The sequence below is a fragment of the Ochotona curzoniae genome, unplaced genomic scaffold, assembly GCF_017591425.1.
Source record: "Ochotona curzoniae isolate NIBS_2020 unplaced genomic scaffold, NIBS_Ocur_1.0 scaffold_4683, whole genome shotgun sequence".
NCBI lineage: Eukaryota > Metazoa > Chordata > Mammalia > Lagomorpha > Ochotonidae > Ochotona > Ochotona curzoniae.
The window spans coordinates 3468175-3485547 of record NW_024467121.1 but is presented as its reverse complement, the minus strand read 5'-3'; the positions used below and the strand labels follow the sequence as shown (position 1 = coordinate 3485547).

The 17373-nt window shown below is 38.4% G+C and overlaps 1 protein-coding gene and 1 long non-coding RNA gene across 2 annotated transcripts in view; one reads left to right on the top strand and one right to left on the bottom strand.

Moving 5' to 3' along the window:
- TMEM236 (transmembrane protein 236) overlaps positions 1 to 17373 on the bottom strand; it is a 39966-nt gene that overhangs the window by 12971 nt on the left and 9622 nt on the right. Inside the window, exons 2-3 of the mRNA XM_040968013.1 lie at positions 14722 to 14794; positions 10925 to 11066 (exon numbers count right to left, since the gene is read on the bottom strand). Coding sequence (XP_040823947.1) covers positions 10925 to 11066; positions 14722 to 14794 — 215 coding nt within the window. The remainder of the gene's footprint in view (positions 1 to 10924; positions 11067 to 14721; positions 14795 to 17373) is intronic.
- On the top strand, positions 11379 to 14444 carry LOC121148032. Its single transcript, XR_005882497.1, has 3 exons — positions 11379 to 11430; positions 13438 to 13533; positions 14278 to 14444. It is a non-coding gene; the product is annotated as an uncharacterized LOC121148032 (long non-coding RNA).

The following is a 17373-nucleotide window of genomic DNA, read 5'->3' as shown; positions in this document are numbered from 1 at the left end:
TATCCTTGTCCTTTCTTGCTCAGCCCTTCTTACTGTAGAATAAAAGTTAAAACTTTGTTATTATAAGAGTTTATAACAGTTGAAGATTAGAGGACCTGGTGCAATGGCTCAGTTAGCTAATCCTCTGCCTTAAAGCACCAGGATTCCTTACGCATAGTGGTTCATGCCCCTCCTGCTCTGCTTCCCATCCGGCTCCCTGCTTGTAAGCTGGGAAGGCAGCAGAGGATGGCCCAAATCCATGGGACCCTGTACCCACACGGGAGACCAGGTTGGGGAGGGTTGAGCTCTTTGGCTCCTGGCTTTGGATCAGCTCAGCTCTAGCCATTGTGGTCACTTGGGGAATGAACCAGTGGATGGAAGATATTTCTGTCTTTCCTCCTCTCTGTAGAGACAAGTTTCCAATAAAAGTAAATCTTTTTAAAAATAGTTTAAAACTAGAAAAAAATTTAGTTGTTCAACTTAAGAGAATTCAAGAAATATCTCATGGCTCCTTGACACAATGGATTATTATTTGGCCAACACAAAACAACGCTATAGAAGCAGGTGGATAACAAGAATGCTATCCATTACCCAATTTTAAGGGAAAAAATGCAAAATAGGTTTCTCTTCCTTTTTTTTAAATAAATGACTTTTTTATTGCAAAGTCAGATATGCACAGAGGAGGAGAGATAGAGAGGAAGATCTTCTGTCCAATGATTCACTCCCCAAGTGACCGCAATGACCAGTGCTGTGCCAATCCAAAGTCAGGACCCAGGAACTTCCTCCAGGTTTCCCACACCAGTGCAGGGTCCCAAGGCTTTGGGCTGTCCTCGACGGCCTTACCAGGCCACAAGCAGGGAGCAGGATGGGAAGTGGAGCTGCCAAGATTAGAACCGGCGCCCATATGGGATCCTGGTACATTCAAGACAAGGACTTTAGCTGCCAGGCCACCACGCCGGACCCAAAATAGGTTTCTGTAACTACAGAAATACTCATCAAGTTGGCATCAGTTATACAGGTTTCAGGTTTGTAAGATTATGGTTGATACTTTCTACATGCTACTAAAAAACACCACTGTGTTTTTCACAGGTAATGTGCCCAAAGTCTGTGTGTATCCTTTATTTGAAAAACTGAGTCATCCCAGCACAGCTGCAACCACAAGGCATTTTGTCTCTAGCAGCTGTAAGGTTGGGGGAACTGGGGCTGGAAAGATCAAGTGGATATTTATTCTTCAGGAGTGCTTTGGCTATTTGTGACCTCTTGTGTTTCCATGTGAACTTCTGTATTATCATTTTTATTTCTGAGAAAAATATTGGGATTTTGATTGGGATCAAGTTGAATTTGTATCTTAGTTACAGTGATATGGATATTTTGATTATGTTGATGCTGCTGATCCAGGAACATGGTAGGTTTTTCCATCTTTTAATATCTTCTGTTTCTTTTTAAAATGTTTTGTAATTTTCAGCATAGAGGTCTTCCACATTTCTGGTTTGGTTAATTCAAGGTATTTGAGATTCCTCTCCACTATTTTAATGAGGACTATACTTACAACTTCTTTCTCAATCATTTAGTTATTTGTGTATACTAGTGCCATCAATTTATGTTCATTAATTTTGTATTCTGGTATCCTGCCAAATTCTGTTATGAGTTGCACTAATCTCCTAATTGAATCTTTTGGTTCTCCTATGTAAAGAATCATGTCATCTGCAAACAGGGATAATTTTAATGCCTCGTTTCCAATTTTAATTCCTTTGTTTCTCTTGTGTAATAGCTCTGGCAAGGACTTCCAATACTATGTTTAAGAACAATGGTAAAACTGGACATCCTTGTTTACTTCCAGTTCTTAGTGGAAAAGCTCCAGTCTTTCCCCACTTAGGATTTCCCCTTAAGATAATGCCTGTGTTGGGTTTTTCATATATTGCTCTGATTGAGTTATAAAATGTTGTTTAAGGTTTTAAGCATGAAGTGATGTTGGATTTTATCAAAGGCCTTTTCTGCATCTTTTCAGATGATCATGTTGGCTTTTATTTTTTGATTTGTTGACATAGTGAATCACATTTGTTGATTTGTGAATGTCAAACCCTTCCTGCATGCCAGGGATAAATCCCACGTGGTCTGGATGAATGATCTTCCTGATGTATTGATGGATTCTGTTGGCTAGTAATTTGTTGAGGATCTTTGCATCTATTTTCATTAGGGATATTGGTCTCTCATTCTCTTTTTCTGGCTTTGGTATTAAGGTGATGTTGGCTTCACAGAGTTTGGAATGATTGTATCCCTTTCTTTGGAATATTTTGTGGCAGATTGGGTTAAGTTCTTCTTGAAACATTTGGTAGAATTCTGCAGTGAAACCATCTGGTCCAGGGCTTTTCTAGAAATCTGGCCTGTCATTTTAGTAATGGATTGTTTTTTGTTTTAGTAGTCATCTGTTGTCATTTTACCTGGATGTTCTCCATGTTTGCCTTTGGTGTTGGTAGATGTCATTCCTTTTCTCTATCAAGAGAACATCTTTAAGTCGTTATTTGTGGGGATGGTCTAAAAGAGGCAAATTCTTGAGTTTTATTTTACTGTGGAAGAATTTTATTTCATTTTCAAAGACAAAGGAAAGCTTTGCTGGTAAGTTATTCTGAGTTGACAACTTTTCCCCTTTAAAATCTGGAATATGTCACTCCATTTGCTTCTGGTCTGTAGAGTTTCCTTTGAGAGATCAGCTGTAAGTCTGTTTGGGGTTCTTCTGTGTGTTAATTGATTTTCTTCTCATGTATATTTAAGAATCTTTTGTTTGTGTTTGACTGACGAGAGCTTGATTAACATGAATTATGGCAAAGATCACTTTTTTTGTCAATCCTATTGGGAGATCTGTGTCCCTCCTAGAAGCTAGCTCCTAAGTCTTTCTCCAAATTAGGACATTTTTGTTTATTATTTCATTGAGTACATCTTTAAATCCAGCTTTTCTCTTTGTGCCTCCTGGAACTCTCATAACTCTTATATTTGGTCTTTTAATCATGTCTCTTAATTCTTGAATACTTTTTTGGCTTCATTTAGTTTTACTTCCAGCTTTTTGATTGTTTTCTCATTGTGGCAAGAAGTATTTTCCAGTTCTGAGATTCTTTCTTCTACCTCATTCATTCTATTAATGAAACATTCCACTGAATTTTTAATTTGCTCCATTGTGTCCTTCATTTCTAACAATTCTGCTTGATTTTGTTTCAGTGTTTTATTTCTTGAGTGACATATTGCTTCAACTCTTGTATGTGCTTCTTGTTGATAAGAAGCTTTATAACAAGTTTTTAAAATTCTTCATCCCACATTTTTTCACTGTACTCCTCAGTTAAATCTGGCAAAGGATTTTGCTCCTTTGCAGGGGAAGCATTAGTAATATTCATTATGCCTTTGTCTCTTGCTCTTGGACATCATATTTCTGGTTAGCAGATTCCTCTCCTTAGGGCTGGTCCAAGCTATGTTGCCCAGAGGTGTACAGGTCAATTTTACTGACTGTGTTTGGTACCCCGGTACTTTGTTTACAGTCACTTATGCCACTCCCTCCAGGGAGTTTCATTCCCAGGATCTTGTGTTAGGCTTCCACCATGATCTCTGTAGCTCCAGTTCCTGGCTCACTACTCTCCATCCCCTGTGATGTCATCCTATGATCTCACCATTGCCTGTACAGCCTTTGTCCCACTCCTTGTTTGAGCAGTGCCCAGGATTAGAGAGATATCAGTTGTCCTAAATCATTGGGTTTTGGTGGTGCTGGACTTGCCAGAACCTGCTGGCCATTAGGTCTGAAGGCTACATGGACCTATTTTGGGTGGAATCTGTAGAAGGTCAAGTCAGCACTGTTTTTCCCTGTAGGACCAGTGAATTGTGCTGAAAAGTAAATGATTTCACTCCCAGCTTAGTGCATGCACAACTCTCTGTTGTCCCTCCAGCCCCACAGCCTTTGCCCTGGTATACAAAATGGCACCCAACATGGCACTAATGGGGTTCTGGATCTGCTGGCTGCTAGGTCTGAGGGCCACTTGAACCTATTTTGGGTAAAACCTGTAGGATGTCAGGTCAGCACTGCTTTCCCTGTGGGAACAGTGCAATGTGCTGAGCCATAAGTGATTTTGCTCCCATATGAGTGCATGCACAAAGTGCTGTTGTTCCTCCAGACCCATGGCCTTTGCTCCAGTATACAACAACGCATCTGATGTGGTACTGGTGGGAGTCTGGGCTGTGAAATCCACCATGTCCATGCACCACCCACCTGGGGTCTGCTGCTCTGTTTTTGCTTGTTGTCAGATCAAACAAATCAGCAGGATGGGCAATTATTTCCCTGGGTTCACCTCCTGAGTTCCTGGCCAGTGGAACTCTGGCTGTCAGTGGGATATTTGGTCACTGCAACATTGCTCTGTTGTCTCCACCACTTCCCCGGGTCTGTGAGTTCCCAGGTGTCCCTCTGCCATTGGCCCAACTGCTCCTATCTCCTGGAATCTTCCCTATCCACATCAAATTGGCTAAATGATTCTGTCAGTCCTTACCCTATACAGCCATTCTGCTCCCACTCTGTTCCAGAACCATCCCCTTTTTTAAAAAAATGGAGGCTCACATAAATGCTTAACTCCTAAGAGAACAAAAATTGTGTTGCTCTGGTTGAAATAGGAATTGGGACAATTAGGGGCCCTGATTCAACCTCTCTCTCCGACAGCTCCCACCCCAAATGCACACAGTCCCTTAGATTTTCGTAGTAGCTCTCAATGTAGCTTTATAGGCTTCCCAAGTGACAATTTGATAAATAGTATTGATTTCAAGAAGGTAACTTTACTTCTAGCAACAAGTCAGGGCATAAAATCCCACTGAAGTCATTTTTACTTCCAAAACACACCCATGCACAGCGTGCATACTACTTGAGTTCCATGAGATTCAACTGTCTTTGAAAGTAAAAAGGCTCCCACCAGCATATCTCCCTACAAACGCCTGCAAAGGCCTCGTCCTCCTTTTAGTCATTTTTTACTTCTACTACCTTTGGTAAAATTAAGTTTCCTTCATCTGTGGCCCTATAATACTTGACTAATATCTTTCATCATACCACTTTATGACAGGACTGTCTGAGTTAATCTACAAATATGACAGCACTGCAAAAAGCCCATGTAGAACAAAATTAATCCATGTAAAATTTTTTCCTAATATATGTTTTTATTAACATCTTTGAAGGACCCTCACATACATGTTTTTCAAAAAAAATTTGCTTTCAAATATACTTTTAATCTTGTTTTTCCAATAATTTTTGGAAGTAACTATTTTTTCACTATTCAAAGTGAAAAAGAGAATTCCCACCATAAAAATAGAAAATTTCATTGGTCTGTTTCCATCCTCCACAGAGGTTGAAGAATCCTGTTAATGGCAGAAAAAAAAATCTAATGGTGTCTGTGATCGAGGTTTGCTTAATATAGGGAAGGACAGATTATAAGACTCCCAAAGGAAAAAAAAATCTGAAAAGAAGGCTCAAGTAATTGAGTTCCTTTCAATTATGTGAGAGACTTGGATTGAGTTCCTAGCTTCTGGTGCTGGCTCTAGCCTAGAATCATTATAGGTATGCAGTGACTGAATCAATAGCCCAGAATCATTATAGGTATGTGGTGACTAAATCAATCTATTAAGCAAATAAATAAAAACATTAATCTTAGAAAGCAAGAAGGAATATAGGTCTACCACACTCAGCCATAAGGACAATGAACTTGAGGGAAAATAATGGTGACCAGTGAAGTAGAATGCTCATGATTTGAAATCATTGCTAGCCAATGTGTTCTTACATATACATGTTGGTGACAAAAAGGCTATTCTAGAAAAGTAGAACTAGTGACAGGAAATCATCAATCCAACTGATAGAAGAAAGGTGATCAGTTTAAAGCAATAGCAATATAGCAGTCGAATCCCAGGATCACAATGTCAGTCCTGAAATGTGATTATTACTAAATCCCAGTGTTTAGAGCAGGGGGCCTAGCAGTAATGGCAGAAAAGAGTACACCAAATAATCCACGAGGGAGGATGAAGGTGAAACTAGAAAAGAAACGATGCGCTAGTCAACAGTCCAGATTCAGCACCATTCAGGGGGAAATGTTAAGTTCCTTTTTTTTGCACCCACAGAGAAGTAAGAGTGGGGAACATTGGAACTGTCCATTGTCTTCTTGTTATTTTGTTCCCCTGACAAGGAATTGACATTATTAGATACCATACATATCTGTGAGAATTCCATGACTCTGAAATCTATGTGCCAGAGAAACCTTCCCATGCTTGGCTCAATCTATGTGAGACAAAACTCTTAGAAACTGTGGTGTGGTAACCACTAGATGCTGAGGTGTTTGAATTGGTAATAGGAAGTTTGTACTAAGGATTCCTTGGTCCAGTGAAGACTGCTTTTAGTAGAGCCATATTTCACATGTCGAATAACTTATAAATTTGGAAAAGAAAAAACTCCAAGAGTTTTACAGCTCAGAATTAAGGATAATTAAGATGATGTGAGAGTATTCTTAAGTCCAGGCATTATATATATTTCTTTGCTTCTGAAGTACCACAAGAAATAGAACCATATTTATGGCATGCTTGCTTAGGAATAAACTGATATATGATACTTACAGGTAATTGTAGTTATAAATTAGTTTAAGTTCCAGGAACAAATGGGAATATCAGTAGATTCAAAATTCACAGAATTAATGTTATGAATATGCATATTAAAATAAACATAAAAGCTATTTCACAGTTCAAAGTTTGCCCAAAAATTAAATGCATGTATCATAAATGTTTTAAAGGCATTTTTAAAGAAATATCAGGTTTTTAATGTGACATTTACTTTATTATTTATTAAAGATGTATTTTTTAATTTCTGAAAGTCAGAGTTTACAAAGTGAGATAAAAACAAGGAAAGAGAAAGGAAGAGGCCTTCCATCCACTGGTCTACTCTCTAGCTAGCCACAACAGCCACAATGGCACTGTCCAAAGCTAGGAGCCCAGAACTTATTCTACATCTCCCAAATGTGAAATAAGGGTCCAAGAACTCACACTATTATCCACTGGTATTCCTAGGTCATTACCAGGGAGCTGGATCAAGTGGAGCAACAGATATGAACTGGGGCCTCTATTTGATGCTGACATCATAGGCAACATTTTTATCTACTACACAACAATACCAGACCTAAAATGTGATTGTTATTAAATAATGGAGCTATTAAGCATGACATGAACCTTACTATATTTGTGAAGAGTCTTTAAAGAGATTCTTCAAATTCAAAGCAGTTTTACAAGATGTTTTAAGGTCTTACCCCCAAGACTAACTTCTTTGGAGCCTTAATTTCATTGGGATTGTCATCAACCAATCAATGCAGAAAACTTTCTCTTTTAAAAATTCACTTGGTTAAGATATTTGCATTCTGGGCTCCGCTTAGCAGCCTAGTATCTGAATTCCTCACCTTGAATGCAGCAGGATCCCACACGGGTGCCAGTTAGTATCTCAGCTGCTTCTCTTCCCTTCCTGCAGCATGGGAAAGCAGAAGAGGATGCCCAAAGCCTTGGGACCCTGCACTTACGTGGGAAACCTGGGAGAATTTCCTGGCTCCTGACTTTGGATCAACTCAACTCCAGCCATTGTGGCCACCTGGGGAGTAAATCAGAGGACGGGAGAGAGATCTGTCTCTCCTTCTATCTGTAAATCTGACTTTCCATTAAAATTCATAAATCTTAAAAGGGAAAAAAAGACTTGATGTGGAGGGCTCCTCTGCTGGACTACCACTCCCACTGGAGAGCGTGAGTTGGAAAAGGGGCAGACCAGACCAGGCAGGGCTACAATACTTGTGAGTCTCATGTGAGCCAGAACAAGGAAAAGCCAGGCTGGACTGACTGCTCCTACTGGGGCAAGCATAAATCACAGTGGATGAGGGTCGATGGGCTTTGCCGCAACATCAGCTAGCAGATGCCGGCACGAGGGGCTAATTTTGTCAAGTTAAACTGCAGAACCACCTGCAGATTGTATGATCCGGGAATGGGAGTGGGCCAAGTAGGGAAACAGTGGGCACCTCCCTCTTCGTTACCACTTCCACTGGAGAGCATGAAAACCAGAACTGGGGCAGGTGTGGCTAGACAGAAAGTGGCACCCACCAGCATGTGTGTGGGCTGGATAGCGAGGCTAAACTGGGTTGCCCATTGATATATATGAAAACTGAATGGGATGGAGTACAGACTGGATCAGTCTACCGTACATACTGGCAAGCATGGGAACCAGGGCAGGGGCACATGTGGTGGGGGTTATTGTGGGTCGCTCCAATTAAGCTGCAGTTCCTACTGGTTAGTATGAGAGCCGAGTGTATAGTGGGCAGGATCAGGCTGGACTCCAATACCCACTGGTTCATGTAGAAGATAGATCTGGAAACAGAACTGACCCAGCAATTGCAATGACCAGCATGTACATAAGTTGATTGGGGTGACAGACTGTGCTGGACCCTGTGCTGGCATGCACACACAAGAATTAGGTCTGAGATCACCTCAGAAAAAGTTTCTTTGGGGATCCCTCCAACTGAACTGCTGATCTCAGAACCCCAACCATGAAGAGAACTGTAAGTTCCTTGGTCTGACCATGAAGTGCATGTGTCAAAGCTGAGCCTCCTCAGAGGCTCAGATGGAGCAGTGGACAGCATATCCAGGTGCACATGGAGGATATGATAGTCCATCAGAACCTGCAGAGGACACCTGGTACCACAACAGAAGATGGATGACAGAACAAATCGATCAACTACCCCAGCCATGTGTTGGCAGTGAAGATCTGGGCAAATGGAGACTCTAGAGTGAACTATATCACCCAATGGATTCTGGAGAAATTTCTTCATGCTTGGAATGGCGAGATTGGCAGCAATTCAGAATTACTGAACTATCAAAACCACTTGAGCAGAACCCTCAGAGCATGCCCCACATCAGGGACCCTGGAACGGGTGGGAGGCTGAATGAAGTTTCTCCTTTATCTCCCCATTACCCCAGATCCAGGAAAAAAAAAAAAAAAGAATGAGAGAGAATGTGGAAGCAATGGTCTTACCCACTTTGCTGTAGTCCTTGATCCTCTGTGCCCTAAATAACTATGTAAAGATTATCAAAAATAAAATAATTAAAAATAATTAAGTGTAAGGGAAAGAGGGAAAAAAAGACTTCATGGTTTGATTTTCTTACTCTAGCTCCTGACTAATGAAGATTCTGAGAGGCAGCAATAACTGCTAAAGGGATTAGATTCCTGCCATCCGCATGGAAAGCCAGGACTGAGTTCCCAGCTGCTGGCTCTGGCCCAGCCCAGCCCCAGTTATTTTTAGGCATTTGTGAAGTGAACCAGCAGATGAAAATACTCTCTCCATGTCTCTCATGGACCTAAATAACTCAAAAGAATTAAATCCAACTTATCACTATAAAAAAAACATAATATCGGCTGACTTACTTATTCCCTAAAAACTTGAGTATGATTTGAAAAATAGAACCTTTATATGGTCATGAAAATAAAAAGAAACAGGCAATCTCAAGACAGACTTGCATCTTCCAGGTGTCCAACGATGCAACCAGGAGTTTAGATTTTCAACCCTTCTCAGTTGGAGGTGAGCACACTTATCTCTGGAGATGTGATTCAGAAGCATGCTTCCCTCACAGATGGCCCCTGGCAGGATAGCCATCTTATCTGCTTGACACCTGTGTTGTGTTAAATATAGCAGTCCATCATGTCCCACCCAAGGGCAAGGTACAACAAGCAGCTCAGAAATTCAGATATCTGTGTACCCTCCAGCTCAGTTTTGCTTTTAGTTTGGGGAACAGGTGTGTTTGGAAGCATGGAGGGTGACTGGCTCTAGGAGGTATTATGCCCCTCTTGAGAATTTGATTGTAACTCATTGTGTTTTCTCTACCCACTCCACCAGAAAGTCATCCAACAAAACTTATCCATTTCAAACGTACAACATGATGAAAATATTAGCCACATAGTAGCTGAAGCAAACAAATAGCCAAATTAAACACAAATACCATCACATAAAATTTAATGACAGTTGGAGGGATTTATGATTGAGGAAACAAGCTATTCAACATCCAGCCAGTACTGAAACTGTTCATTTCAGAGGAATGTGACATATCTTGGTTTTATCAGTGTGATCTTTAACCTTTTTATAATCCACATTAAAAAAAAAAAAAAAACACACATTAAAAATCCACTATGGGGCCCGGCGGCATGGCCTAGCAGCTAAAGTCCTCGCCTTGAAAGTGCCAGGATCCCATATGGGCGCCGGTTCTAATCCTGTTAACCCCATTTCCCATCCAGCTCCCTGCTTGTGGCCTGGGAAAGCAGTCCAGGACAGCCCAAAGCCTTGGGACCCTGCACCCATGTGGGAGTCCTGGAAGAGGTTCCTGGTTCCCAGCTTTGGATCGGCGCAGCCATAATGCAAACTCAATTGTATTCATCCAAACTAAAAATGATAAGAAGTCCCTAGAAAAATAGAAACCTACAATAATTTACTTTGCCAATTTTCCTACTAGAATAAACATTAACTTTTTGATACAGAATATTTGGTAATTTAATTGACACATCAGCACTGCCAAAATGCAAATAAGAAATGAAAATAATTGTCTAGCTATCCAAACAGGTATAAAAAGAATTGTGCTTATTAGTTATCTTCATTAGTGATCTATCAGTAATGTCAGCCCTCAGAAATATGTCATTAAATGAAAAGATACTGCAAAAAGTTCATGGGAAATGCTTATTAAGAACAAAAGCAATACCATGATTTTTTAAAATTTACATCAGAAACACTTATTTACAAAATCCATGTTCTAAGAACTTTGGAAACAAGCACAGACAACAGAGTGACACAGTCACCAGACAACAGAGTAACTGAGATCTGAAAAGGCATATCAAACTCCAAAAAATAGTTGCAATTGGAAGCATACTTACTCTTTTGATATCCTCGAAGAGGATAAACCCTGAGTTTTTCAATAATATCAGTAACAATCAAGGATGAGATCACCAGAGACACCGGCAGGTCAGGCAAGGTATCTGGTAATACATCAGCGGTACCGTTGATGACCTTTTGAACCTGTTTTGTTTTTAACAAAAAGAAAATTGAGAAACATTAAATCATTTTTGTGTTTTCCTTATTAAAAATTCTTTCATTAGTCTGAAAGTAGCACTGTACTAATTATAAATATATTTGCTGAAAAAACAGAAACTTGATTTTCAGTTTCTTAGGTTTTAAGCCCCACAAGGTTTGGAATCATTGCTAAAGTTGTAACAACGGTTTGCGTCAATGGAACAGTTCTTAATAAACACGAACCTTGGTAAATGCATATGTAAATATAACAGTAGTTCTTATTAACAATTCAATGAATAATTCTGTCTAACCCAAACAGGCAAGGAAACAAGCATTGGTGTTGCGGGTCTTCCAAGAAGCAAGAGCCCAGGTAAACCAAGTCCTGTAAGATTTGAGGGCACATTTTTTATCTTCTTCAGGTATCTATAAAACACCTTTGGCAAGTATCATATTAATGGTGAAATCTTAAAGGTTTTCCCTCTGAAATGGGAAACAAGACAAAGATCCTGTCATAACCATTTCCATTCAACATCAGAAATTTTCACCAATGCAATAAGGCAAAACAAAGAAACAAGCAATATAAGAATTGGAAATAAAAAAAAATAAAACATCACTACACCAAGATCATATGATGGTGTATGGAAAATGATCCCCTAAATAGGTGAATTGTTTTCAACACCAACACCAAGAGTTTTAAAATAATGTTTTAAAAAATTATGCTGCTAAATGCAATTTAAATAAATATTTCAGTTTTTGCAAAAAAAAAAAAAACCAAGCTGATTTTAAAATTTATATGAAAATACAAATGGCATAAAACTCGCAAAGAGCAAAACAGATTTACTCTTCAGGATATATAACACTACCATTACAAATCTACATACAAATTAAGACAGCATGACATTAGCCTGGGAATAGAAAACTAAAAATGAGACAGACCAGACAGCCTAGAGTTTAGTCCATGCACACCTGATTATTAACTAAGGCAGCACTTCATGGAAATGTACAAAAGATAGACTTTAATAAGTCATACTCAGTCCACTAAATGTTTTCTGGAAAAAAAAAAACACATAAAGACTAGTGACCACTTTTACAACACACACACACACAAATCAGCCCCGGCTGGATTTTTAATGTAAAAGAAAGCAAAAGGACAATATACAGCCTCTGGATATTACACAGAAGAATATCTAAGAATTTGAGGTACAGATTCATAGTGAGACAAAATCTTTCCAAAGAAGTACACAGAAGCATTTGGATACAGGGAAAGAATTGATAAGTTGGGTTATATTTTTTTTTAAAGATGTATTTATTTTTATTGGAAAGTCAGATACACACTGGAGGATTTTTCAGTTCATTGATTCAAAGAGTTGATTAGAACCGGTGCCCATATGAGATTCTGGCATGTGCAAGGCAAGGACTTTAGCCGCTAGGCTACCATGCCAGAAATTGGGTTACTTTTATATTAAGAATTTTATCACTTCTCGGCCTTTTGGCTAGGATCAAGTGTTAATTAAGAACTTCATTTCATTAAAAGACACCATTTGAAAGGATGAAGGTAAGTCACAGAGTACAAAAATATTTGCACCACCTATACTCCACAAGGGCTTGTAAATGCGAACATATAAACTCTTCCAAATCAATTTGAAGAAGGTATTCAACACAGTAGAAACATGTGCACGATGAAAGGTGCACAACCTCTTTAGTTATTGCACATTTAAAATGCAATTTAAAGGTAGACTGAGACTCAGGAACTCAACCCACCAAGATGATGAAAGCAAAACATTCAGAGAGTTAAGTGCTGGGGAATATACAGAGCAACAGGAATGCCCATTCTCAACTAGTAAATGTTGTACTGCAAAATCAGCATGCTCCTTAGCAAAGGGCTTGGCATTATCTGTTACAGCTCACGATTTGACTTCATCGGTTCCATTCCTGGGTATTTAGCCAACTGAAGGCTTGCATATGTGTAACAAGAGACATGTTTAAGGATGCTCATGGGAGTTTTCTTTAAAATAGCTCAAATTAGAGACAGCTAAAATGGCCATCAGAGTAGAACTAATATAGTTAAACATAACACGGAAGATCCTCTCAACCATACTTTTGAATAAAAGCAGGTATAAATAATATATCTGGCATATATAAATGATATATCACATGTATGTATCATCTTTTCTGATGAAAAGTTATAAAACAAGCAAACTAATCTGTGGTATTAGAAGTCAAGACAGAAGTTACCTTTGGGAAGGATGGAAAATTAATCATTGCAAGCAGTGTGGGAGGGTGGAACTGCCAAGTTTACTATCTTAATCTGAGCAATGCTTAACAAGTGTTTGTTTTGTGGCTTTCCATTGATAGTGCACATTTCTGTCTCTTTTAGGCACTTTGATGTTCCACACTTGGTTGAAAAATTAAACAGAAGCAATGAAAGAAAGACATGCAACAAAGAATGAGATCATAGAAAAAAACAAAAAAGGTGATCAAATTCCAGATATACCATCATTTTATGATTCTAGAGTTCCTTGAATTGTTGTAAACTGAATTTCTAAAGCTACTGGAAACCTCCCAAGTGTTTTATAAAGTCTTTGGGGAGGGAGGAGGTTTTAAAATTGTGTATCTGGGTAGAAATATTATAGCTTGTTTGATGCATACTACAACCCTATAGTTAGCAAAGATATCCTGCACATTCATGTTTTACGCTAATTACCCTAAACTAGGACATATATTAACAAACATGTTAATTCTCATATCGTACATTACATAGTACTCACCTCAACAGTTAGGATAATTTTTTTATATTGCTTATTCCCCCCCTACCCAATAGTATATAATTATTGAAGGTCAGAGATTCTGTCATATTTCTTGAGCATTCTATACATAGTACCAATACAGAACCTGGCTTGTGGCTCAACACACAAATGAAATATTACAAAATAACTTAAATTTCGTACTTTGGAGAAACAAAAATTATGTTTTTCACAGTACCTTGCAAATTAATAAGATTAGTAGGGCATTGTTCCTTGACCTTCATGGATAAAGTTCTTACAGCTTGGAAATTTTGCCTGTACTATTCCTGTCCATAATAGCCATTTGAGTTCTTTTGAAGTCATATGGAGCCAAAACCTAAGTTCAATATTATTACCAAAAACAATACCATGTGCAAATTATTTGCCAATTGACATAAAAGCATTTGAAATCTAAACGGTTGTTTTCCATTTAGAACTGAAGACAACTATGAAAAACATCATGTTGGTAGAAGAAATGAACATACATCAACTTTCAAATTTATCACTTTTTATTATTTTGGAAGAAAATCCCATCTAATACACACACTCAAAAGTAATAATAACAAAAACTGCTGCTAAACTTTCCCAACTATATAGATCAGTGATCTCAGTGTTTTAAATATATGAAAGGCCTTCAGAAAATGTTCGTAGCAAATGTGTATTTGAAGAAATTACACAGTGATTTCAAAGATCTTTTGCACCCAAACGATTTTTTTAATTACATATTTTCTGCACATTTTTGAAGTACTCTTGTATACTGCAATGTGGAAGAAGAATGGACTAAATTGATTTTAAGAAATCATAAGAAAAAAACTTATGATAACAGAAAACTTGAACATCTCAAAAATCTTATAGCAGAAGAAATGAAAACATCATACCTCGGTCACTGCTATAGAAAAGATGAAGCAGGGAAGTGTGGTGAGTACCACACACATCATCATAACAGGTCTCCTAGCAAGGAGAAAAAATAAGCAACAGCAATAATGTACAAGATCAACAGTTCCTGTTATATTCTGCTAATTTTGCTGTTCCTGTTCCATTCATCTATAGTTTTTCTAAGAAGCTACACTTCCCCATTTCCATTTCCCAAATGTTTGCGTACAGCAAAGAGGAACATTGCAAAACCGGATTGCTTTTCTTGAACAAAGGAGTGAGACATTTCTAAATAATGAGCAAATCCTTGGCGTCTGAAGCACCGAGAATCAAGTGAAGTGACACTGGACATCTGCATAATTCATTAATGAGAATCCTACCCAAAAGTGCAGGCTCTGGTGACCAAGAAAAAAAAGAACAGTATGACTTTCTCAATTAATGTTCTAACCTATATCATAAAATTAATTTTCAAAGAACACATTTGGAGATAATGAACTATTGGATTTAAAAGATCACTCAAAGTAAAATCGTTTAGATATTTTTTACTTGAACCAAAAAACATACATACACAGAAAAATGACGTAAATTTTCAAACATGTTTAAGGAACCACATCTTAAGCTTTACATGATGAAATAGTTGTTGACCTATGTTATACATACTGCTATATCTTGTGACAGAGAAAATTACAATGTGTGTTTGACATTGTTAGCTTAAAGGAAAATAAAAGACAAAGTTTACCTGTAATGGAGTATGTCCCCTCTTTTCTTAATTGCATTGATATGATCTGTGTGTTTCTAAATGCAAGAAATGTTGGGCATTTCCAAATGACAATTTCTCTTTATCCCCTCAAGTCTCCCTCATCTCAGACTCATCTTAGATATTATAGAGGAAGACATACATTAGCAGGGAGAATTGTCCCTCTCTCAGGGCAGATTTAGTGTGACTTGTTGAAAATCAGTCTGGGTAGGACTTCAACTCAGTAGCTTTGCCTCTTTGTTGGAACTCAGATCCAAATTTCTGCAGCATCTCTCAAAAAGAAAGACTGGCAAAAGCCATGAAAGAATCCTTTCCTTCTCAATATGACCTGTAAAGATGAAAATGCCCCCCAAGGATTATTCCTGATCTCTTCTTTATCTTATCTCATCCAGTGCCATGACTTCAGGTACTACCCACATGCCCACTCAAATGCATGCTGAGCTCTGGCTGAGCTCTGGACTTGGAGGCACATCAAACTGACATCACTTAGATGTCAGACACAATGTCCGAGGAGAAATCCACATTCTGCTCCCTACCTGTTGAACTTCATCTTGCAATCCTGTCTGACATATTGCCAAAAGCCATTTCAAATATCTCCCTTATCATCTCCCACCTGTAACACTTCCTGAATGGTTTCCTATTAGTGTTTCTATTCCTGCCTAGCAACAGCACCTCCGTATTTTTTAATGGAGTCATGTTTCTTAAATGTAGAATACATCTGTCACTGTCTTGCTCTTAAAAATTTCCAATGCTGGGGTAGAGGCTAGAATGGGGAGTTAATGGTTTCAATGCTCTCAAAACTTCGATTTCTCAGAATTAAGAGGGTTTTGTGAATGGATGAAATTTACAGCAACATTATAATGTAAATGTACTTAATGCCATTAAATATACATCTAAAATCATCATAGTGGCAAACATGTGTGCCTTGCCATTTATTTTTCAATTATTTTTATTATTTTCCATGACACAGTTTTGTAGGTAACGAGATTTCCCCCCGTATCTCCTATTTCTCCCTCCTCATCTCCCCCGACACAATCTCTCTCATTATTACAGTAGTATAGTAGTTACAGATTTAACATTCTGCCATTTATGTTCATAGTGGCATTGTATTTGCCACAATTTAGAAAAATCCAATGGACCCACTTGTAGCTGGAAGAAAATTAAAACTAACCATCTCCCCAAACTACTCGCTGTATTTGAAATGTTTTTCCTTACATTTACTCTTCTCTTAAAAATGACCTGCCAGCTCCATCATCTCCTCCCCGACTCCCCACAAACATGACTCCTCAAACTGCCTTTCTGTGTTTTGTGACTGTTCCAATTTTGCCCCACCTCAGATTTTCAACTGATAAGTTCTCTTTGCTAGGGCTCCATGCCCTATCTACTCCATGTCTGGCTGTTTACTGTCACTGACTGCTCCCAGTTTGGTCTTTGGTTGGTTTTTTTTTTCCATATTTCGTGTGTGTGTGTGTGTGAGAGAGAGAGAGAGAGAGAAACATAAATGCAATCTTTATGACTACCTGATATTCTACTGATGGGTCTTTTGTTATGTCTCTATCACCTCCCTCTGCCTTCATCTCCCAACGTCAATTCCAAGGCACACGGAATTTGATTTAGTTCTTTACTACTATCAGCTGGATGAACATGCTGGGAATTTAGTAAATACTATCGATGATTCCCATTTTAAAAATAAATGCAAGAAAATGTATACTTTACAAAACCGAGTTGATTATATTGAAATTATCCAAATTCTCCTTAGAATTCTATACAATAAGCCATCACTCAAAATGATTACATACAGTTATACAAATTCTTTCGATATGGTAATATTTGTATCTATCTATCCATGGACACATTGTCCCTTTTTATTTTATTTGAACTCCTTAGTGGAGACTGAAAT